Raw genomic sequence first — 23954 nt, 5'->3', positions numbered from 1 at the left:
ACAAGATTTTGCCCATTCAGAGCTGCACCTCTAAGAATATAGACTAATCTAATGTTATTATAAAACCTGCTCTAAAAGGTACACAAAGACCAACACTGTGTTGGACAGTGTTTCACTAAAAGCATAGCGTTGTAAACCACTGACTTCACACTGAAAGAAGCTGAACTATGGCACACTTACTTTCAAAGCTGCTGAGCAGTTATGTTGTAAAAGTACTCTGAACTGCTTCCACTTACCTTTAGGGAGGCAGGCCGGCCCCCAAAGCAGTAGTAGAATAAGCACAGGTGAAATTGAACTACCAGGAAGCTACTGCAGAATATAGTGCAAATGCAGCTGATCCAAACAGATCTAAGAGTAGCAAAGAAATGGTGCTCCACCAAATAACCTAACCTAAATATTGACATAAATACTCTGAGTCATTGATGAAGAAAAAAAAGAAATAGCGTGTCATGTGATCAGAGATAACAGTGAGTCCAGCACAAAATAACTAGATTGCGAATGTTCTCAGTATGCAAATTGTAAGTCTAATTTAAAGGCCTCTAATTTGAACCTCCTAATTCACTAGTATGCCCTCAAGGTTTTCTTTCTCCTCTTATTTCTAGTTACATAAATGCTTTTGAGCATTGGCTCAACCTAAGAGTTCCTAAAAGCCACAGTGCTGTGCAAAGTGTATGTCGAAATAAACCACTGCTTGTATTTTCTAGTTGGGGAGGACAACTCACATACTCATTGACTCAGTTTGGATTTCAGTGCCCTGATGAATGTGGAGATTTGGAAGTGTACAATTGCAATCTGAAGATCCCCCGTAGGCTTTGCAAAGCCTTTTGACCTTGTGGAGCAAAAGAATGCGGCAGAAGTCTCGGTGAATGTAATTACTTCGCTGTGAGCAGTTCCTCCAGCCTTGCACGTAAAGATTTATTTGTGTAAAGCGCTTTGCTTTGGACTCACCCCAGCACATTTCATCAAATTTAACCACAATATCTTTATCATTAGTTGCTTTAGAGCCAGTGAAGAAGCTCAACTGCGGTATCTGGGGGATCAAAGTGAAATGGGGGCGCAAACTTCCCTAGTTGCTCTTGACCTCACACTATCTCAATTAAACGTTGGGGCTTTATTGGCCTGCAGATTTGCATAATTTATGAAGTGCCCTCAGGAAGTTCCTCCTCATTACAAAGCATGTTATTATGGTTTATTAGGTTCAGAATCAGGGTCTTTGTGTGCGCTGCCTGATAACATGGCTTACACAAAACAAACTAGTGGGACACACAGTCTCTCTTTAATGTCTTCCATTAAGTTTAAGCATGTGTGACTCATACAGCTCCTTGAAACTCAGTGACCTCATCTTCAGGAGTGAGAGGAGAGTCTGTGAAGTTCAGTTTCTGGATGAGTGCTTGGTTCTTCATTTGTGTTGTGTTTCAGCTGTTGATAACATTTTGTAATATTATTATATTATCAGAGCATTACCATTTCAGCACCATTTCTACTCTACTGAGAGGAGCCAGTATTGCTTTTATTATTTGTATTTGCTGGCTGATTTTCATGGGTGCAGCTACACCCTCCCCCTTAGGGTTTGATTTATTGTCACATGTGAAAATGTCAAAAATATCTTCATTTTGCCTGTTCTGACGAGGAGCGCGGCGTTAGGATTCCCTAACATCCTTGTTATTTACGCAAGCTAACAAGGTTAGGACAGAATTTAGACTCCTGAATGTCATGACGGCTTTAAAGAACTGAATTTAATAAGCTCCACTGTCAGGTTAGGGTGCAGCAGTGCATTTATATGCATGAATATGTATGTAAGCACCTCTTCCTAACGTTTAACGGATTAACAGCTGAGTCTGTTACCTGTTTTAGAATTGCCAGAGGAAGAACGTTTCTGAATCTAATGGGGAGGAATTATTTATTGTCATTATTATTATCATGAGCTGGGGGGAATGCCGTACTGAGCTAATGTTAGTAACTAAAGTAAAGCTGGTTTAAAATGCTGCACTCCTTTGGCCTACCAGAATTACTTGAGATCAATTTACATATTATGATAATTTGTGAGTCATATGGCGCTTTCCTTGTTCGCTTTTGTGAATTAATAAGCTCCGACTGCATTGTTTGGGTAGAGGTGGAGATTCTTGACCCAGTCGCTGGAGTCTGTGTCACTGTTGGTCCGTTCAGCTGAGTCAGGTCTGCCCTTCCCACATCACCTTATCCTCTGTCTCCTATCTCGCTATCTCCTTTATATGCCCTCATCATCCCCAGGCCAATATATTCCCATTTACTGTGGCTGACAGTGGGTATGAACAGAGCTACAAATAGCACTGGGTCATTAAATGAGGGCAGAAGTAACCTGAAGGTGAGAACAATGGGCTTGTTGCTTGAAAGTTGCTGGTTTAAAATTTCTGACCAGGGAAACAGGACTATGAGAAATTCATTTCTTGCAGCACTCATTTGATGACTTTTGTGTTACTCTGTAACATGGTGAGATGCATTGTCACGTAAAGGCATTTCCAGTTTTGTTTTTAAGTGTGACCTGCCACAAATTTTCTTTAGAACTATAACATACACACCGTATACAAAAAGCTACTTTAAAAAAAATTTTTTTTTCATTTGCTTCTTTAAAATGTCCATGTTCAGCTAGGTGAGGGTAATTTAAGAATGCTCTATGCTAACAACGAGCTAACAACATGTTAGCCTGTTGCTGTGACCTCGCATATTTGCCTGTGCAGTTGTGCGCACCTTGTCCATTGTGAAATGGACTGGTTCATTATTGAAAATACATCATGCTAACTCCCTGGTCACAGCTGAGAATGCTGGAAATTAGCTGATTCCCACAAACTGTCATGAAACTCAATCTTAAAGAAGAAACACGTTATGAACACATAATCAACAAATACATTTTTCTTCACGAATATCACCACCACAACTTTACTGTAGAAACATGTACACAGTAGCGGTTTTTGATACGGGCGACACGGGCGGTTGCCCAGGGCGGCATCGTGGTGGGGGGCGGCATCACGGGCATTGGCAAAAAAAAAATTTGCTCGTACTCATATTGGGAATGGCATAGGCACCGATCGGTTTTCTACCGCCCATTTGCTGGGAGTAAGGGCGCCCTCCGTTTGCGAGGTGCGCCTGCTGCTTGCGGCACAGGGAGGAGAGGGCGGGACGGCGGGGGATTCTCTGGCTGGCTGGAGCAGCGTCTAATAACCAACTCGCAAAATAAAACAAAATAAAAACAAACCAACAATCACGAAAACACCAGACATTATGATACAGACTTATAATTTGCACCGATATTTTTTCGAAATTCTATACGCTAAAAGTGTCCAAACCCGGGTAAAGGAGCAGGGTTGGAATTGTGAAATAAAAAAAAACAATAATTGCTAAAAGAAATTTAATTAGTAGTTCTAAATAAACTCTAAATGCATGTTTTTTACTCACTTTATGTCTCTTCCACGATGTTATTTCTCTCTCCAACAACGTAGGTTACAATTACATTTACAATTACATTAGCATGACCAATTATGCAAATTAGGCATTGATGTCATTTAGGGACTTCTAGTGACTTTTAGGACAACCAATAACGATTTTCCTTACTGGGGAGTTGACCACACTGGGCTCTTGCTAGTTAGCTTGGCATTTGCTCACATTTAATTTGGTTTGATGTCAATAAAGTCATATAGAGTTAAGTACATAAACATCCAAGACGCACAAAGAGAAAAATAACACAATTCTTACTCTGAAGGTATCAGAGAGCAAGAGAAGAGGAAAGCGGAGGGAAGCATTCCCGGAGTATTGGCTGAGTAAAGTTACAGTATGTATGGATACACAATTTAGTATAGTGACTCCCATGTTGTAATGCATTCTTTTTTTAAAATTATTAGAGTCATCCTGTTGTTCTATATTAGAGTTCAGTGTGTGTTGACAGAATATCCTGGAAGTCAGACACAATTGTCATGTCATGGTAGAGACATCTTTTAATAATGTCAATTCCAGTGACTTTTATCGCTTACTTGACATCCCCTTAAGTGCTAACCACTTATACTTATCTCTTTAAAACAAAAAACAGGCCAATATCATACCATCTGAAAGTGGCCTTTTAGAAAGTAGGAAAAATATCATCACCTAAGCTGAATTTCTCCTTGTTTGGTTGCAACTTGTTTATTGTAGGCAGATGTGAAGACTTCTGCAAGTTTTAGAGATTTCTAAGGCTGTTACTTTGTGTTACACTTACAGTTACTCTTGGTTTCTGTCAAACTCTCAAGACTGCAGACTGTGCTCTTTCGAGAAAGTCAGGTCATCCAGGGAGAGTGGTGCAGCATTCCTGAATTTCTCCAGACTGCAGTCAATGTTTCTCAACAAGAGCAGACTTAACGATAACCACAGTTTGTATGAATTTATTTCTGATATAGGGAAATGTCTACAACCAGTACTTCCAATCTCATCTCTTTTAATTGGAATGCCTAACTCCTAATAGCTTTTGAAAAACGTTGTTAGCACCGAGGTCTACTTACATCAGCTTTCACGGAGTAATGAAAGTACACCAGCCTTCGTGTCAAGTGATAGAGTCAAGTGACTCAAACATGGCAACGGACTGGATAGTTAGGTAAATGTTTCTAGCTAGTTAGTTGCTGCGCAGTGAAATGTTTAAAGGTATTTCAAGGTAAAGAAAGAACGGTAAGAGTAAATGAGAGCTCGCTCATCACTGAATCTCATTTCAAAGTGATCCTTTTTACAACAGCTTAAAGGTCACAATGCACTTTTTTAGCTCAGGCATCATTTATGTTAGATCCCTTGAGGTTATTACATTACATTAATATAGGTGAGGTGTTAATATGAACAAAAATCCATTAGAAAAAGCACAAGATTATGTGTTTAGCTGTACCCGTCGAGCAAGCAGATTTTATTTCACCTCTGAGATCTCACATCACACTTGAATTGAAATTTGACTGAATTGCCCTATAGTATTAAAACTAAAGTTAATTAACAGAATGAAAAGCAGACAAAGCAAAACCTTAGAGAACCAGAGCTGTGGCAGAGTTTTGATATTCCCACAAAGAAGACGAGGAAGCAGATTTTATGCATTTAGCTTCACTACTGTATCCTCGCTCAATCCTCGCTCACAGAGGTGTCAGTACAAGTTTAAAGAGATCTCTCGACCTTATGTCAGCCTGCTGGAGTTGACCAAAGTTGCTGTTTTGCTGATGGTCAAGCCTCTTTGATCATAAGACATGAATCGAGGGCCTCCGGTCCTATAGTGACTAAGCAGATATGACTCAGTGAGGCAGAGAGTAACCTGACTCAGCTGAAAATAAAGACTCTGCTGTCATAACAACAGGAGCAGCAGGGAAAATTAAACAATAGCTGACCAAACCCGAGGAAAACAGTGATGACAGCTACAGTAACACATCCTGAATAAAATGCTCTGTACACCCAGGAGACTGTCTTTATTTCACAAATTACCTTGTATAAAAAAGATTAAGTTACGTGCGAGCAAAAGCAGATCTGGGAATCCTGAGAGAACAAACCTAATGAATTCACTCTGTTTCCCTTACCAGCGTTTTACCCAATAAGGATACAACTTTAAACATTCAAAACACAGCACCATAAATAGAAATTTATTAGAGCTACAAAAAGATCCACTGTGTGGCCACAGGCAATCGACAGGCATCAAGGGATGAAGTGAGCATGTGAGACGGAGGAGAAGAATGGTAAGTGAATAAAAAGACAGGGGTGGCTAAAGCACCCGGAGGTCAACAACAAACGCTTCACGGGCTAAAATAGAGACAGCTGTGCCTCAGGATATCAACTAATGAGCATGGAATGCATTTCTTTCAAGAATTCAGGAGCGCATGTTATGAAGTCGAGGACATGGGAGCGGGTGATGGTCTGTGGCAAATGATCATTATTAGAAAGACAAAAAACCCCATAATGAATAATCAAATGTTTTTTAAATGAGGGCTTTAATGCCAAAAGTACAGATGTATTTTGGGGAATGTTTTATTTCCAAGACTACATTAATCATAAAATAAGCACAACATCAAAAAAGCACAAGTGATCATCAAAGCCGCTTCTTTGCAGAATCTTGAGTAATGCTTTAATTATGTCCTTGACTTTCATGCCAGCAAAAATTTTGTATGAGTGTACTGCAGTTTTGGGGGTGATTACCTCATCGCACTGCAAAAAAAGAAAAGAAAAAAGTTTGTGTACCCATGCCCCTTTTCTAAAATACACCACAGGCAGCCAGTTTATGTTTACTTAAAAGATAAAGCCTGCACACAGCATTGCTGTTAATAATCAACTTCCCAGCCAGCTGCTGGCACTCAAACTTTAACCCAGTGAAAGTTATTGTTATAATTCTTTAAAATCAGTTAATTATACTGTGTTATTGTATCAAAACAGACAAACAACAAACAGAAAAAAAATCATATAACATGTGGGCACTGCAGGTTTTTTGCAAACATTTTAGGACAGCAGCAGAGGTCTATGATGCAGGGATTTGGGATTTTAGAGGAGAAATATTAAATATTAATATTAAGGTGTTTATTAAAGGTCTTTAAACATAATAACACAACTGCTGCAAGTGCATTTTTATCTGCCAGTAATAGTGTGTTTAATTTTGCAGTAGACTCAAAACTCAAATCCCTTCATTATTAATCTAAGCATGCAAGTGATTTCCACAGAAAAACAAACAAACAAAAAAATTATTAGAAATATAAATGACAATGGCTGCGAAGAACTGAATATGTGACTCCTATATACATATCTATTTTATCTGTTAACACTACCTGGCCCCTGTTGGACTGGACTTGGTTCAGCTTTGTCTAATCATCTCCTATCTTAAATTTTTATTATATTAATTGATTGTCTTAGTTTACATTGAAACTATTTAGTTCAGCTTTATAATAATGAATGTACATTTTATGTATATCATTGTATTCCAGTAATAGCACTGGCAGATGATATAGTGATATTAACTGTTGCTCAAAATGCTAAATACTTGATTTTTGGGGTATTTTTGAATGTAGGTTTACTTTTGATTTCCACTGATCATTGTTATTTTGTTAAAAAAAAAAAACCCACAGTGGGTACCTTTAAACATTTCCAACATGAATAAGCATCATCATCCGATGTGTGACTTACAGTTGTGGTCAGAAGTTCAAACATTGGATTGACCAATACGCGGAACGATGGGAAAGACCAATGAACTCCATGAAGATCTACAAAGGAGAAATGTAGATTTGCACAAGTTGAAAAGGTTTCTTGTGGCCATTTCTAAACAAATGCAGTTTCTAAGATCATCAGTTCAGTTTATTTGTTTGGATCTGGTTTAAAAGAAGATCCCAACTGTCCTCAGATGAGAGTAAATTGGGTAGTACATTAGCATAAACAAAGAGGGTGCTGTCCAAGAAGTTTGAAACTTTACACCTTCAAGCTCGACTCAGATTTACAGCTACCAACATGCACCAAATGCCTTTAGTTTTTAAATTTTGTCAGAGGAGACAAAGGTTAAGCTATGGTATGTTTGGAGGTGTAAGGTGAGACTCAAACGCTGTACCTACTATCAAGTATGGTGGTGGTAGCATCATGCTCTAGGGCTGTTTTGCTGCTGGTAACAGTGCAATACATTACATTATAGCAGAAGGGGAAGGATACATGAAGAAGGATTCTTCAACCTTACCTCAAATCAACAGCTAGATGATTGAAACTTGGATGCAATTCCAACACGACAATGCAAAGCAATGCATTGTTCACAATGCGAGGTGGCTCAAAGCTAAGCAGCATGATTCACTTTTTGTGCCCAGAGAGTGGTACATGAAGGTGGACCCAAAGACACCAAAACAAGACAGTGATTAGATTTACAGATGTTACTGTAAACACTGGAGGAAAATAACAAGGGAGCCCTGAGCAGGGAATCACTTGGCGTGACGCACTGCAACAGAGGGAGAGGTGGTTAAATCAAATCACTTTTATTGTCACATCACATGTGCAGGTACACTGGTACAGTACATGCGAGTGAAATTCTTGTGTGCGAGCTTCACAAGCAACAGGGGTGTGCAAAAATACAATAACATAAGAACAAGCAAAATATAAGAATGGGTAAATCTGAGAGTTATATGAATAAATATATGTACAATATAAGAGTATATGCGCATTACTGAATGTGTATACTAAATATGGATATCTACGCGTGTGTGTGTATGTATTTTAAAAATTAAATAGAATAAATAATAAAATAAAATATACAGAGGTTGGTAGTTGGACATGTGCAAAACAAGTGGCATTTATATACAGTATGGAGTGCATAATGTTGAAGTTCCGGTAAGAGAAGGTGAGGTGTTTATGAAGTGCTCAGCAGTCTGATGGCCTGGTGGAAAAAGCTGTCTCTCAGTCTGCTGGTTCGGGACCGGATGCTGCAGAACCTCCTTCCTGATGGAAGTAGTCTGAACAGTTTATGGCTGGGGTGACTGGAGTCCTTGATGATCCTCCCCGCTTTCCTCAGGCACCGCTTCCTGTAGATGTCTTGGAGGGACGGAAGCTCACCTCCAATTACCCGTTCAGAACACCGCACTACTCACTGGAGAGCTTTGCGGTTGTAAGCGGTGCTGTTGCCATACCAGGTGGTGATGCATCCAGTGAGGATGCTCTCAATGGCACAGCGATAGAAGGTCCTGAGGATGCGGGGGCTCATGCCAAATCTTTTCAGTCTCCTGAGAAAGAAGAGGCGCTGCTGCGCCTTCTTCACTGTTTTGTTTATGTGTACTGACCACGTAAGATCCTCAGCCAGATGTACGCCAAGGAACCGGAAGCTGCTCACTCTCTCCACAGCAGCGCCGTTGATGGTGATGGGGGTGTGTACTTCTCTGCACCTCCAGAAGTCCACTATCAACTCCTTTGTCTTTGCGACGGTGAGGGTAAGATGGTTGTCTTGACACCAGTGGGTCAGGGCGCTGACCTCCTCCCTGTAAGCTGTCTCATCACCTTTGGTGATAAGACCCACCACTGTAGTGTCGTCCGCGAACTTCACAATGATCTTGGAGTTGCTAGTGGCCGTGCAGTCGTAGGTGTAGAGTGAGTACAGGAGAGGGCTCAGTACACAATCCTGTGGAGCACCAGTGTTCAGTGTGATGGGGGATGAGGTGATGCTGCCCAGTCTGACCACCTGGCGTCTGTCAGACAGGAAGCTAAGGATCCAGCTGCAGAGGGAGCTGCTCAGTCCTAGATCCTGCAGTTTCCTGTCCAGCTTCGAGGGAACGATGGTATTGAATGCTGAGCTGTGATCTACAAACAGCATCCTCACACATGTGTCTGTCTTCTCCAGGTGTGAGAGGGCAGTATGTAGTGTCAGGGCTATGGCATCATCAGTGGACCTGTTGTGGCGGTATGCGAATTGAGTCCAGTGAGTTGGGTAGTGAAGAGCAGATGTCCCTGACCAGCTTCTCGAAGCATTTGCTTACGATGGGGGTCAGGGCTACAGGTCGCCAGTCGTTCAATAAGGAGATGGTGGAGGATTTGGGTACAGAAACGACAGTGGCCATTTTGAAGCAGGCTGGGACTACAGACAGAGAGAGTGAAAGACTGAAGATGTGTGTAAACACTCCAGCCAGCTGACTTGAGGACACCCGTCCGGACCAGTAGCTTTGCGTCCGTTCACCTTCCTGAAGCACTTCCGCACATCCTGTGTCTGAGGAGGTTAAAGACGAATGAGGAGTGAGCACCAGAACACTGAGAGGAAGGTTGGGTTGAAGGGCTTACCTGCAGGTGGAAGTCATTCAAGTTTGGTGGGGGGGATGCTGAGTGAGCGTTCAACAGGTGAGTGGGTTTCCAACCGTCAGAGGATAGACTTTAAAGTTCTGATGCTGGCCTATAAAACTCTGAAGGGTTTAGGACCAAAATACATCAATGACCTCCTGACCCAGTATGAACCATCCAGATCCCTCAGGTCATCTGGATCCGGTCTTTTATCAGTTCCCAGAGTCAGAACCAGACACGGAGAAGCTGCATTCAGCTTTTATGCTCCTTATATCTGGAACAAACTCCCAGAAAGCCTCAGATCAGCTGAAACACTCAGTTTATTTAAATCCAGGTTGAAGACTCACCTGTTCTCAGCTGCATTTGAATAAAGCACCAAATCCACACTTTAAGCTTAAATTTCAAAACTTACATTTAACTACTGATTTTATCTACTGTTCTGATTTTATCTGTTTTGATTTTATATACTGTTGTTTGTTTGTTTGTTTGTTAATTAGTTAGTTAGTTTATTTGCTTGTTTTAATCAATTTTAAATCATGCTTTTTATTTGTTCTTGTTTCTAATGTCTCTGTAAAGCACTTTGAATCACCTTGTTGTTGAATTGTGCTATACAAATAAACTTGCCTTGCCTTGCCTTGAGTTACTGATGTTCCAGAGAAGACGGCAGGCAGGAGGACGGGCAGGTGAAAACGGTGAATATCCAGTTTCCAGAAGTGGAACAGTGGAGCTGCTTGAGATTATTGTCAGGAGACCAGTGCGTAGGTTGTAGACTGCAGGATGGTAGTGAAGGCACGATGAAGAAAATACGGACACAGGGAAACATGGTAAGTACAACAACTGATTGCGAGGCACAAACAGAGTGTAGGGCCTGGTTACCACCATAGGTAGATGACGGACTGGCAAAGAACTGATGGTTCTGAAATTTAACTTAACACTAGGAAGGCCCAGGCTTCTACCTTTCTACCTTTAAAACCCGGAGAGCAGCCAAATGGCTGGTAGGCTTTTAGCTAAGCTTTAGCTTCAGGCAAGTGGAAGCTAAATTGGCTAGTCATTCATATGTAAATTGGGTTGTTACCTGGGAATTCTGGAGGGAGGGGAGTGGGGGTGTGTGGATGAGGGGGTGGGGGAGCTGCTAAAAGCGGTGAGCTTCCTTTTGTTTCATCTTGATGCATTCTCAATCATCCAGGGAAACAAATCTCCAAAAGTCACCAACTTGGAGTGTTTCAGTTTGCCATCTTAGGGAGAAATCAACACACATGGGTGTAGGTCCTTTGTTGCTGAGATTTATTGATAAAAACAGTACAAAAAATCAACCATTTGTACACATTTTTACAAATAATTATAAAAAGTGAGTGAGTACATTTCAACATTTTCAGCAATCACTCACAATCCTGGCACTGCCATGGTATCTGTAGTCTGCATTTACCACATGTGTATCTGTTGCAGTGAACACATCGCACAGTGGCATGATTGTTCTTGCAATTGTGTTTGACCTGACACATGGCTCTTTTTCCAGGGCTCGGTGTGGAGGGTTGTGTCAAAGGCAACTGTTCTTTTCTTGCCTTCTTCGCAGCTACATGAGAGTGAGCTAACTCCCTTGCAAGCTCCACCAGGAAGTCCACCCGTCTTTCCTTCGTCCCGGAGCATGCTTGATACAGCACATGTGCATTCAGTGCTGCCATGTCAATCATGTTATAAAACACGGCAACTGGCCAGCGCCGTGTTCCTCTGCGGACAGTGTACTCCCGAACCATCTGGTCCATCACATCCACGCCACACTTTGTTTTGTTGTAAAGGGTGACAGTGTTTGGCTTCCTTTTGGTAGTGTTATCAGTCTGAACCACGCCGTGCATGCTGCTAAGAATATAGACTGTCTTCTTCCGTTTGGCCGCATACGCCGTCAGCGTGGCAGCAGAGGTTGAAAACACCTAAGAAATAAGATAAATTGTTATTTCCATAGCACTTTTACACACAATGAAAGGGAGACAGGTCCCCACCTGTTCTTCACGCCACACTGTGCCATCTTTCGCTGTCTCAGTCCCCAAACAAGCTCTCTTTTTAGGTGGAGAAGCAGTCTCCTCATCTGCAGTGTGAACAAATTCAAATTGTGAGCAATGGGAAGGTCCAGTATCTCCTCCTTTTTCACATCGCTTTCACTTGCGCAAAAACTTCTTAGACGGAAAACCACCATCCTCGGCACAGTCAACAAGATTCGCAGGGAAATTCCTCAATCCACTAGACAGACAGATCGCAATGAATTCACCACTCAGGTATGTTGCAGGTCTTTTCTGGTTCTATGTTTATGTGTTTCATTGTGTGTAAAAGTGCTATGGAAATAACAATTTATCTTATTTCTTAGGTGTTTTCAACATCTGCTGCCACGCTGACGGCGTATGCGGCCAAACGGAAGAAGACAGTCTATATTCTTAGCAGCATGCACGGCGTGGTTCAGACTGATAACACTACCAAAAGGAAGCCAAACACTGTCACCCTTTACAACAAAACAAAGTGTGGCGTGGATGTGATGGACCAGATGGTTCGGGAGTACACTGTCCGCAGAGGAACACGGCGCTGGCCAGTTGCCGTGTTTTATAACATGATTGACATGGCAGCACTGAATGCACATGTGCTGTATCAAGCATGCTCCGGGACGAAGGAAAGACGGGTGGACTTCCTGGTGGAGCTTGCAAGGGAGTTAGCTCACTCTCATGTAGCTGCGAAGAAGGCAAGAAAAGAACAGTTGCCTTTGACACAACCCTCCACACCGAGCCCTGGAAAAAGAGCCATGTGTCAGGTCAAACACAATTGCAAGAACAATCATGCCACTGTGCGATGTGTTCACTGCAACAGATACACATGTGGTAAATGCAGACTACAGATACCATGGCAGTGCCAGGATTGTGAGTGATTGCTGAAAATGTTGAAATGTACTCACTCACTTTTTATAATTATTTGTAAAAATGTGTACAAATGGTTGATTTTTTGTACTGTTTTTATCAATAAATCTCAGCAACAAAGGACCTACACCCATGTGTGTTGATTTCTCCCTAAGATGGCAAACTGAAACACTCCAAGTTGGTGACTTTTGGAGATTTGTTTCCCTGGATGATTGAGAATGCATCAAGATGAAACAAAAGGAAGCTCACCGCTTTTAGCAGCTCCCCCACCCCCTCATCCACACACCCCCACTCCCCTCCCTCCAGAATTCCCAGGTAACAACCCAATTTACATATGAATGACTAGCCAATTTAGCTTCCACTTGCCTGAAGCTAAAGCTTAGCTAAAAGCCTACCAGCCATTTGGCTGCTCTCCGGGTTTTAAAGGTAGAAAAGCCAAATGGCTGGGCTCTGGGCCTTCCTAGTGTTAAATCTGACTGTAAGACTAGTCAGTTTGTCTAATTGTTGTTCCTTGTTTATTTGACTAAGGAATTAGTCGCCAGGAACATCCCTAATAAAACTTTCATAATTAACATGACATTCACGGTCATAACGAGTGAATGTAAAGTTCTGACAACAGCTATAGGTTCATTTAATGTTCTTTTTTGTTTATTTGCTTCTTTTTCAGATGTGTAGCCAGCATTTATTGTATTTACACTGCAGAAAAGAGGTAACAGCAGATAAGGTAAGGCATAAGGGACAGTGTTAGACTATGGTTTTGAGCTCTGTGGTAAGTGAGGAAAATAACATTTTTTATTCCACAGCAGTAACTCCTTGATAACTTTTACTCTGTAAAGTGCTTTTTGTAAATTCATTTAAAAATACCAATCAAATCACATTGTTTCACAATGCAATGGCGCCATTTGTTTCTATTAAATAGATTTTAATTGTACTTGTCTTTGAAAGATGAACTGTACTGTTGTGAAACTGCTTCACGTTGTATTTGCACTGCTGCAAATAGCTGTGAAAAACACAATTTTTCATGTGTGTAGACGACATCCTTGGGGTTGAAATTAATAGCGAGAGCACTGCTAATAGATTGTCTTGTGTAACCCTTTGCACTCTGCTGTGCAACTAGGTAGACTGCACACACAATGCCACCGGTTCTCATAAATTCCCAGCCGAGGGTGAGAGTGAACGTTGACGAGGACTGAACCTTTATCTGAGAATGATAAATCCCTCTCCACTGCCACGCAGAGGATCACTGAGGAACCTTGAGCTGATTTATCGAGCTCAGAAAAACAAGGAGAGTGAAGAAGCTGTCCTCTGGCTTGATATCGCTGCCATTCTTCATTTGGGTGACTTTTCACTCAACCCTTGAAGAAAGTCCCAGGGAATACTAGGCTTGCTGTTTTAAGGAAATTTTTTGTGACATTTCTGCTTCATAAGATTCTGTTTAGAGACAAAATAGGAAGAGAAAGGAAGCTTGAGAGTGATAAGAGAGGGTCATAGGATTCATTCAAAAGTCATGACATTGGAAACAGGTTCTTATTTTTCTGTTGTTGCATGTCTCTGTGCAGAATCTGTACACATGCAACATACACAATACTGTGCACAGATCTTGGATCAGCCCTCATTTCTTCATATTCTGCTTCCAAGGAGCCAGAGTTTCTTGTAATTTTTTAATCATCTTGAGGCCTCTAGGCTTTCTGGAGACCTTTCAGAGTTTTTCTTTGGACACTGGCTGTTTTTTCAGTCATTGTCAGTCCAGTTTTTGTACCTTATCCTTTTCAAATGAATGATTTCTTTCCTTTTTAAGCCATTTAGCTCTGACCTGTGAATCAGTCAAGCATCAAAAGAAACCCAAGTCATCAAATTCAACTATGCAAAAAGTTCAACTTCACAAAGAACCAATTTAAAATTTTATCTTTAGGCACTTTTTTTCCTTTAGTTGCAAAAATGCATAATTTGTGACCAAAATTGTGACCAAATTTATGAAACATGACAAAGATAACATAGTCTGACATGCATAAAGTGGTATTTTTACACCAAAAAGGTGATTTCCAAGGAGATATTAGCCGAGAACTTTGTCAGCATGGTGTGCATAGTATCCTCAAAAAAAAAAAAAATAAATAAAGGAAATTGGACAAATGCAGGCTAAAGGAAGAAGCAGCAGGCTTGAAAAAAAAAACACTGAAAGAGGATGAACTGTATCTGAAAATCATGTTTTTAGGAAAGAGCAAAAACTCCAGCAGGACCTGAGAGATGCATCTGGCGCTTCAATTGATCCATCTATTGTTTATCAAAGGCTCATTAGAAAGAATGTAAAAGCTGAAGTATGTTTAAAATCAGTAGCAAAACCCAGAAAAGTATTGCCAAAATTTGATCCATCCTCCAATAGCATGTGGAAAGCATCTGATTGGCAACAGCTTCAATTTTCAGCATGAAAATGATTCTAAACACACTGCCAATACAGTAAAAGCACACCTGAATAGAAAAACACATAATGGAGCAGTCATGGATTGGCCTCCCCAGAGCCCAGACCTCAACATTATTGAAGCAGTGAGATCATCGTGACAGAGAAAAGAACAAAAGACAGCCAACATCCAAAGAAGAGGTTTGAATGTCCTTCAAGAAGCCTGGAGAACTATTCCTGAAGACTACTTAAAGAAATGACAAAAAAGGGCGTTCAGGCTGTGTGGAAGAATAAAGATGGCCATACTAAATATTGACTTTTTAAACTGTTTTTGCCTTATATACTGTATTTCCATGTATGTTTCCACATGTTTGAACATATTTCTGCAGGCGTTTCCCATTTTTCCTAGCAAAGAAATGAGGGCAAGAGGTCAGAAAGTGTGTGACAAACTGCACAGACTGCACATAGCCACGTCATGCTAGAGCTGCTGTATTTCATAGGAGAAGGGAAAATACCTTAATGTACAACAGTGAGAGCTGGAGAAAGATTTATGAAAGAGATGACAGGAGAGAAATAGGAGAGTTTATTTTCAAAATTAAGGGCTGATCTTGTTGGACTGGTACAGTGCAAGCAATGTTAGCTTACATCAAGGGTAGCAGTGAAATGCTCCTAGTACCACTAGGGACCACTTTGGACTTTACCTTCCACATCTGCTCCAGTGGTTCCTTCAGCTCCCTAGTACAATTTCCTTGTGCACCTTCTTCCTGATGTTGCTGTCTCCAGGGACTGCAACATCTATCACACTGTGATGTTCTGTTCTTGTATTCTGTTCCTTGTGAACCACCACTCTGTCTGGTTGGTTCTTTGGCAGCTGCTTCTCTGTCTGGAACTCAAAGTCCCACAGGATCTTAGCCCTGTTGTTCTCAACCACTTTTGGTGGCATGTCCCACTTTGTCCTTGGGGAGAATCCCAGCCACTTGGTTATGCCTTTCCCAGCGCGCGCGCGCGCGCGCACACACACACACACACACACACACACACACACACACACACACACACACACACACACACACACACACACACACACACACACACACACACACACACACACACAAGTATATATAGCTGATAAAACAAGCTATTAATGTGACTTATTTCTGAGTAATTCTTCACATAGTGCACTGCTACACCAGACCATAGGGTTCCCCACCTGCTAAATCCCACTGTAACCCCTGGATATATATGCAGATATACTTTTAAGATGTTGGTGCCTGAACTAAAAGTAATAGAGCTACTCTGCAGTAATGAGCTTTATCAAAAGCTGTGATCTGTCTGGAACACCAGACACAAACTCCTAAGAGTTCTCTGTGTTCCACAAAGTAAAAAAAGAAAATGATACATATATATTTGTCTAAACTGATTGTCTGTCTCTATTACTTGAGTTAACTTTTCAACCCCAATCATCCAACCCTAACTCCAAGTCCGAACTTCACCTACAACCAGCATTCTTTTCAGAGGCAACGATATAATGATGCTAATTATATTCTGTCGCTGCAATCCCCTGTTTAGCTCCAGTGAGAGACTGTAGCTACATCAGCCATTAGAGAGAAATTCTCTGTCAGCTTGCCTTCTGCATTTGCTTCTTTTAGCCCTTTATGCAACTTTATGCAAAGTTCATAGCTGTTCTACTAAATGTAAAAGCAGACATAAAGCAGGTAAATCAGGTTGAAGGACAATGGAAAGATACATCTAGAACATTTACATCGCAAAATCAGTGCCTCCCAGAAGACTCCGAACATTACAGATCTATCAGTGTAAGAGTTCTCGAGGTCAGACATTTCCTTCATACACAGTAAAGTTTTGTGGAATCTTTCTCTGGACTCATTACTGAAAGCCGCACATCCAGCACAGCTGTTCTGTTGCCAACTCAGACACATGACTAAATAATTAATTTTTACTTGTGTTGAGGTCTGGGTTTTCCTGCTGCTGTTGTTGCCTGAAATATGTTCATTAAAAGCATTCGTTACCAAAAGAGTGAAATTCTTACAGCCTGATGCACAGTCTGAATCATTTGTAAACTAGAATGGCATTCAGACTATTGCCTTTGGTGGAGGCAATAGTTCACAATCATATACAGAGCCTTGCCACGTGATTCATTTATGGATAAAATATCAGCATTATTGGACAAACACACATTTTTCTTTTTGTTGTATTCAGTGAAGGTAAAACGCTATAAAACTTTTTGTTCTTCAAAATGTTTCCATGTTACTGAAAACACTTTTGCGATAGACAAGGCTGGGATTGAATATCATCTGTGGTAGTTTAGCTGAATTGGAATGAAAAAATGTGTGGTATTGGAAATAATTTCAAAGTTTGTCATAAAATCTAATGGTCGACTATCCACTATAGCAGAACCCAGCTTGATCCAACGACTCCAACAGCACTTCCTGTGTGAAAATAAACATGGTGCTACAGTGCTAACTGCAGTTCACTATATGAGGTATCTGGTGTGTAAATATTTTGTGGGTTTTTTCCGATGATGACCTTGAGTTAATTTTATTTGACTTTTTAACTCCAGGGAGCACTTTATGTGCTTTGTCACATTTCAGGAAGCTCCATTTAAATCCACTGAAGACTTTATTATTTCTGTCATAAACGCAATGCTTTCCAAAGCCTGTAAGCAGTTTTTAAGTTGTAAAGTGTAAGTGTATATTTTTATGGAACAACTGTCAAGTAACATTAAGCAATATGAGGGTTGTCGGAGGCCTTGAAACAACCCTTCACATGGAGGTAGGTCAGCATTGCCTCTTAAGACAGAGGAAGGTATCTCTTTACCTTCAGGCCCTTATGTTCCATGTTGTGTTCTTTTGTTATTTCTCCCACTAATCACTGTGACACCAGTGGTGACACAGCTGGCAATCATTTGTCTCCAAGTGACCTTTGGACAAAAGCAGAGTGATGTAGTTACACTTCAAACCATGTGTACATCCTTGTATCCAGGTTTTAAACAGAGTGGACGGATACACAGATTGATTCCATTTCAAATTTCACTTAATCAATTCATTACTAATGTAAAGTTTGCTACTTTTAAAATAGGATACAAACAAATGTTTGTATTCCCTTTTCATTTGTGTGCCTTGATGATCAACATGAAAGCAAGGCAGTGATGTATATGTGAGATATGGGAGGGATAACACTGATTTATTTGGAGATTGGAAATTGCAAGATTTTTTTTTTTTTGAGACATACAATTTTCCTTCAAACACAGTAAGTTAAATGGTGAGTGAGTTTGTTATTTTTGTTGTATTTTTGGCTGAGGAACCAGTGTAAAAGCGAGATCGAGTTCCTCAAAGCAGGTGCGATGGAAAAATGAGGATCATTTCTGCCGGTGTCTGGTTTTGCCCCAACAACACCAGTTTGTTCAAATGTAGCCATACATCTTGGTTGAGCGTGATTACGAATGAAGAGAGACAGGGAACATGAGGCTGCTCATGAGGAGCTTCAGTTTGGGGCGTTTCGATTGAATCTACCTGCATCGTGGGCTCGAGCCGGAGCACCTTCACCGCTAAACATATCTGACACCTTAATGGCGGAGGCAGACGGGCATGTTTGGTTAGTCTCTGTAAGGAAGACAATTGTTTTCAAATTATCTCTGCACCTGTCTGCTACATTGCTCCAGTCAGCTGTTTGCTCTACCCAACCCCTCCCATCCCAGACAGCTGCTGTGAACGCTTGGCCTCAGCTGAGACACGATTGGCCAGATGCAGATCCATTCAGCAGTAGTCATACCAGTATACATGCTTACATTTGTTAGCTTTCCACTTTCGTATTGCACAAATTCAGTTTAGAATGATAGCAGTGGCAGCTACAATTAACCATAGCTGTAGAGTAGATAGAAAAACAAATGAAACCGATGTCAGGCGTTGTTCCTAATAAAAGCAAGTTTCCCAACTGTGAAACCATGGTAACACTTTCGAACACTGATTTAGATTGTTATTTTCTGCAATTCTTTTTAAATGTGGTAATGCTACCCTGTTGCAGTCACCTGGAGCAGCAGTCCTACATCAAACCTTCTTATAGTGCAGTTGTATAAAGATGAGTTTTATTAGTATTTCCTGCAGACCGTTAAATTCCCTCTTTATCTCTAGATTGGCTAGACATTGGATATCTTTTTTTTATCCTTGATCTGCAGAACCGAGCTCTAAGATTTTTTTGTTGTACCGAGCTCTAAGATGATGTAAAAAAAAAAAAAAAAAGGCATTCCATTGAAATCAACCTATCGCACCTGTTTCAACAGAAGCACATATGGAGAGATTATTTGCAGAAAAATACGCAAGTGGTGGTCAGAGTTTGACTGATTGCTCTTAAAGAAGCTCATAAAAATCCAAGGACAAGTGTCTAAAGCCTACGATGCTTTCACGGCCTTGATGCCAGCTGGATTAAATTTAATTTGTTCTTTTCAGTTCCACTTACTCCATCTCACACAAACACTCATAGTCCCGTCGGTGGCATTGATAAGATTATTTATGAAAACCATTTATTTAGCCATGACTTGATCAGAGGCAAAATAATTGCACACACCCGTGATTAGCAAAAATACATGCAATTAGATGCATGCCTACAAGTGTGCTTCTCCACCACACTGGGCCATGCAAGGCTATGGTGCCTTGCTAAAGAAAAATAACATTATGCAGGTATATATACGCTTACCAGCCACTTTACCTTATTCTACCTTAAGCCTTAGCAACATTCCTAGAAGAGTTTGGTCCATGATAGCATCAAACAGTTGCTTCAGATTATTTAGATTCAGATCCATGAAGCAAGCCTCTTGTTACACCACATCCCAAAGGTTATAGTGTTTAAACAATGGCCAAAGTTATTTAAAATAAAACTTCAAAGGGTCATCTTGACCACACCTAAATTCCCTGAGTTGCTGTCATGTAATTGGCTGATTAGATACTTGCATTAATGAGCAGCTGAAAATGTGTACCTAATAAAGTGACTGGTAAGTGTGTGTGTTTATTTCAATATTTATATTCCATTTCAACGTTTGCTTTTGAAACCAATAATCTATTTATATCAAAATCTACAAATGCCACTCTCTATTTAATATACATGTAATAGCTTTGTTTACCAATGCAGGCGATGCTGTGGCACTGGTTGTCTATTTCAGAAAAGTGTCATGCACTCACAACAAAGTTAAGCAGCATTATATATGTAATACTATAGTGTATAAGGGAATGAAGCTCAAGAGCATTGCAAGTGGGTAATGAAACACAGTGTCTAGAACAACATGAGTTCAAACAAAACTGCCAAAATTTGTTGAATTTTTGCAAATGCTTTGCTCATTGTCTCTGAATATATAATTACTCAACTCAAATATGTTGTGTGTTGGAGGAATATCGCCAGCTGAAAAACAGAATTGTGAACTATTTTATCTCTGCTCTGTTTGTGCTGTGGCAGTAAAACTATCCAGTAACATTCCAGTGGGCGTAGAATGGTTATTGCGAGCACCAGCAGAATTCCTTGTGACCTGGCCAGGTGATTGGCCTGTAATACGAAAGCAGTGTTAAAAATACATAACTTGTAAATTACAAGGCAGGCACAGCCACAGAGTCCAACCCTGCTTTTGACTTAAACGCTGTGATCGCCAGGTCACTGGTCACGCATTTATGCACATCAACATACAGTAACATTATTAGTGCTTTACTGAAGTGCAGTAAAACCACAACACGTCTTTTGTTATTGTATCCTAATGCATAAGGACACTGAAATGGTATTCTCTGGCAGGGCCATCCTTAGTAAACATTCAGTAACAACTACCCTTCCTGAGTCGATTGCTCGGTCTCGCATTCCTGGCTTGAGATGTTTGCCCACCAGACAATAACAACATGTAGCATTATGTAGTAATGGAGCATGTGACATGTTCTTCATCAGTGGGGGGAGTTTACCCAGTCGTTGTGAATGTTTTTTTGTTATTTTGCCAGGTTAGTATTAAAGTTGATTTTACAAAGTCTGTTCTTGACCTTTAAAATGGCAGTGGACAAAGTGTCTCATTACATCTCACCATTGTGTCATTTGACAGCAGTAAAAAATATTTTAAATGTAATTCTTTTAAGACTGAAATTTGATGACCTTTCCTAAAGTGACCAGAAATACACAAAAATTCACACTGTTATACAGGTGCTAGACACTTTTGTACAGTGAGGCTGCTTGGGACAAATTTGACCCATATCTGTTCAGGTGGATTTTATATCAAATCAAGTTAAATCATGTTTTTAGGGAATCTTGTGTCTGTGTTATTTTTTTTTATATCACAGTGACTCTGTAGATGAACTGCACAGAATAAAGTGTTGCATGAATTTTTGGTTAAAATGTGGGTCATCGTTAAAAGAGCTTTTAGTTATTAGTATTAAAAAAAATGCTACAAGAATGTTACATTTGCACCTGCAGTTTACCTAAATCTATTTATTCCTAGCTAACTGAGATTAAAACAAAGATCCAAATGGGAGTTTGAGGGTCCTGACATTATAAAGGCACCTGCGACTTCACAAGCCCCACACATGCAAGGTTTCCTGTCACTGATTTGAATGCACAGGCTAGTTTGCAAGAAATAGCGTTTCATGTTTTGTGTTCCTCCTGGTCATTTTTGCTTTGAGTAAAATATATTTACATTATAATGTCTGGTATGTTTTCATACCTTATGCAAAACAAGACTTATGTTGTGTGATAATAGATGTTTTTCTCTAAAATGAACTCTGGTAAATCCTAAAAATACACTTTTCCTAGCTGTCTGAAATACTTAATTAGGGTTTAATCACCCATTCATGAATGCCAGATGGGTTATTTAAACATTCTAATAGAGCTGTAGTTTAGAATTCAGTATAGACAATTATTATGGGTCTATGATATTGACCTGCCCCATATTGTGAATGCATAAACAGCATGTTAAGAGTAGTTAAGCTAGTCCGTAATTTTGCAGTTTCAAATCCATCCATCCATCCATCTTCTGCCACTTATTCTTGGCCGGGTCACGAGGGCATCAGCCTAAGCAGAGAAGCCCAGACCTCCCTTTCCCCGGCCACCTCCTCCAGCTTGTCCAGGGGAAAACCAAGGCGTTCCCAGACCAGCTGACAGATATAATCTCTCCAGTGTGTCCTGGGTCTGTCCTGGGGCCACATCCTGGTGGGACATACCTCAGTGGGCATCTGATAAGGAGGCATCCTTGCCAGATGCCCGAACCACCTTAACTGGCTCCCCTCCACTTGCACAAAAGAGGTGACATTCCATGTCCCAGTTGCTAGTGCTTCATAGCCAGGGATAAGTCTGCCAAGGCCTCCGCTCCTGGTTGCCGCCCAGCACACATTGCCCCTACAGCGCCTCCTGCAGGTGATGGGCCTGCAGGAGGATGGGCCCATGTTCGTTTTTCAGGCTGTGCCCAGCCGGGCCCCATGGACTAAGGCCATGTCACCAGACGCTCATCCTCAGGCACCCAGGCACCCTGCCAAGGATAACCCTATCTTTCACTCATAGAGGTCTGCTGAATCGCTCATTGTCTGGTCCCTCACCCAGGACCAATTTGCCATGGGAAATCCTACCAGGAACAACATAGCCCCTGGGGTCCCTGGGACACACAAACCACCTCCACCATGATAAGGTAGCAATTAATTCCCAAATTAATTGGGAAATTCCAAGATTAATATTAAGTTTGCCCAAATTTTGTTATACGGCATGAGGATGCACAAGCACAGGGTGTGAAAATGAGAGATGCAATCCAAGATGATATGTTGTAGAGTTTATGTGTGTAATAATGTCGGGGTGAATGTCTTTCGAAATATTCAAAAGAGACCAGCTGCAGAGGGTTGCACTTCCATCAGAGCACTTTCAGATATTATAACTACAGGTCAGCTGTTTCAACGTTGTCGGTTATTACAGGAAGAACTAGGCCAGTGATGGACGTGACACTCAACTATATAAGTGGTTAAAAAACATGATCAGTGGATATAAAGAAATACATAATTCTAACTGTTAAGGTCTCTTTTTTTTTTTTTTACCTGTGTTTAACATCGACCTAATGGTCAACAGTTTTAATTATGAATTCGACATTAGTATCACAAGACATGCTATTTGTCTCCTCCCATCACATAGTTGCAATTTCCAAGCAGCTCTATCTGGTAAATAAATTCATCGAGTGTCTCAAAAGGAGCGGACATCAGTCACACTGAGCACATAGATATTTGCTCAAAGCACTCTTTGAAACCAGTTCACCAGCAGTTTAATTTTGTCCAAGCTTGAGTCCATTTGCAGTATATTGCTGCCTTCAGGAATGAGCAGTGCAGATGATTGGCTCTTACATGTTCACACCTGGTTGAACATGGGTGGTTTGACATTCATCTGAGGCTAATTGTGTGCCTGATTTTGAATTAAACTGATAAGAACATTAGGACACAGCATATCCCACAGTTGAACTGTCTCTATGACGAATCAGTTAGCGGCATTTTAAAGCCTCTTAAGTGCGAGGAGAAAGGAAGAAAAATCTTTTCGTACAAGAATAATATTTTCCCGATATTTAATTTATCTACATAATGTCTTCACTACACATCATGAGTCACATTCAATCTCAAGACATGAACTCATAAGCCTGTTATGCACCACCACCTGCTGAGCTTCTCAATTAATTTTGCCACCTTTTGCGAAATCACATCAGTAGAATTAAGTCTGTGCAGATATGCAGTTAAAAAAGTGAACACAATGTTCAGCCATCCTCCGCTTTGCCCGCGATAACGCCACAATTTCCCCCCTAAAATGAATCCAGCACAAGGAATTACCCGCAGTGTCATTTTTCCTGCATGATCACACAGATTTCCCTATCACAGGTTTTTGCAAAAAAAAATAAAAAATTATCAGTTTATCTCTGC

General features: G+C 40.7%; 1 protein-coding gene and 1 long non-coding RNA gene across 2 annotated transcripts; one reads left to right on the top strand and one right to left on the bottom strand.

Annotated features, from left to right (window-relative positions):
* Positions 1-11005: 11005 nt before the first annotated feature.
* LOC145422554 (uncharacterized) lies at positions 11006-11874 on the bottom strand. The gene is made up of 2 exons (XR_013903864.1): positions 11742-11874; positions 11006-11672 (listed from the first exon to the last, which is right to left on the bottom strand). It is a non-coding gene; the product is annotated as an uncharacterized LOC145422554 (long non-coding RNA).
* On the top strand, positions 11859-12770 carry LOC145422553 (uncharacterized). The gene is made up of 2 exons (XM_080294037.1): positions 11859-12014; positions 12104-12770. The coding sequence occupies exons 1-2, from the start codon at positions 11859-11861 to the stop codon at positions 12650-12652; spliced, it is 705 nt and encodes a 234-aa protein (XP_080150163.1). The 3' UTR covers positions 12653-12770.
* Positions 12771-23954: the final 11184 nt, after the last annotated feature.

The sequence above is a fragment of the Astatotilapia calliptera genome, chromosome 19, assembly GCF_964374335.1.
Source record: "Astatotilapia calliptera chromosome 19, fAstCal68.1, whole genome shotgun sequence".
NCBI classification, from domain to species: domain Eukaryota; kingdom Metazoa; phylum Chordata; class Actinopteri; order Cichliformes; family Cichlidae; genus Astatotilapia; species Astatotilapia calliptera.
Note: the sequence above shows the minus strand (reverse complement) of the source record. Positions and strands in the feature narration are given on the sequence as shown.

Excerpts from the sequence above, each read along its gene's own strand:
- LOC145422553 (XM_080294037.1), top strand. The coding sequence starts at position 11,859 with ATGGGAAGGTCCAGTATCTCCTCCTTTTTCACATCGCTTTCACTTGCG. Across the intron at positions 12,015-12,103 it reads GCAATGAATTCACCACTCAG|GTGTTTTCAACATCTGCTGC; the intron begins GTATGTTGCAGG and ends CTTATTTCTTAG.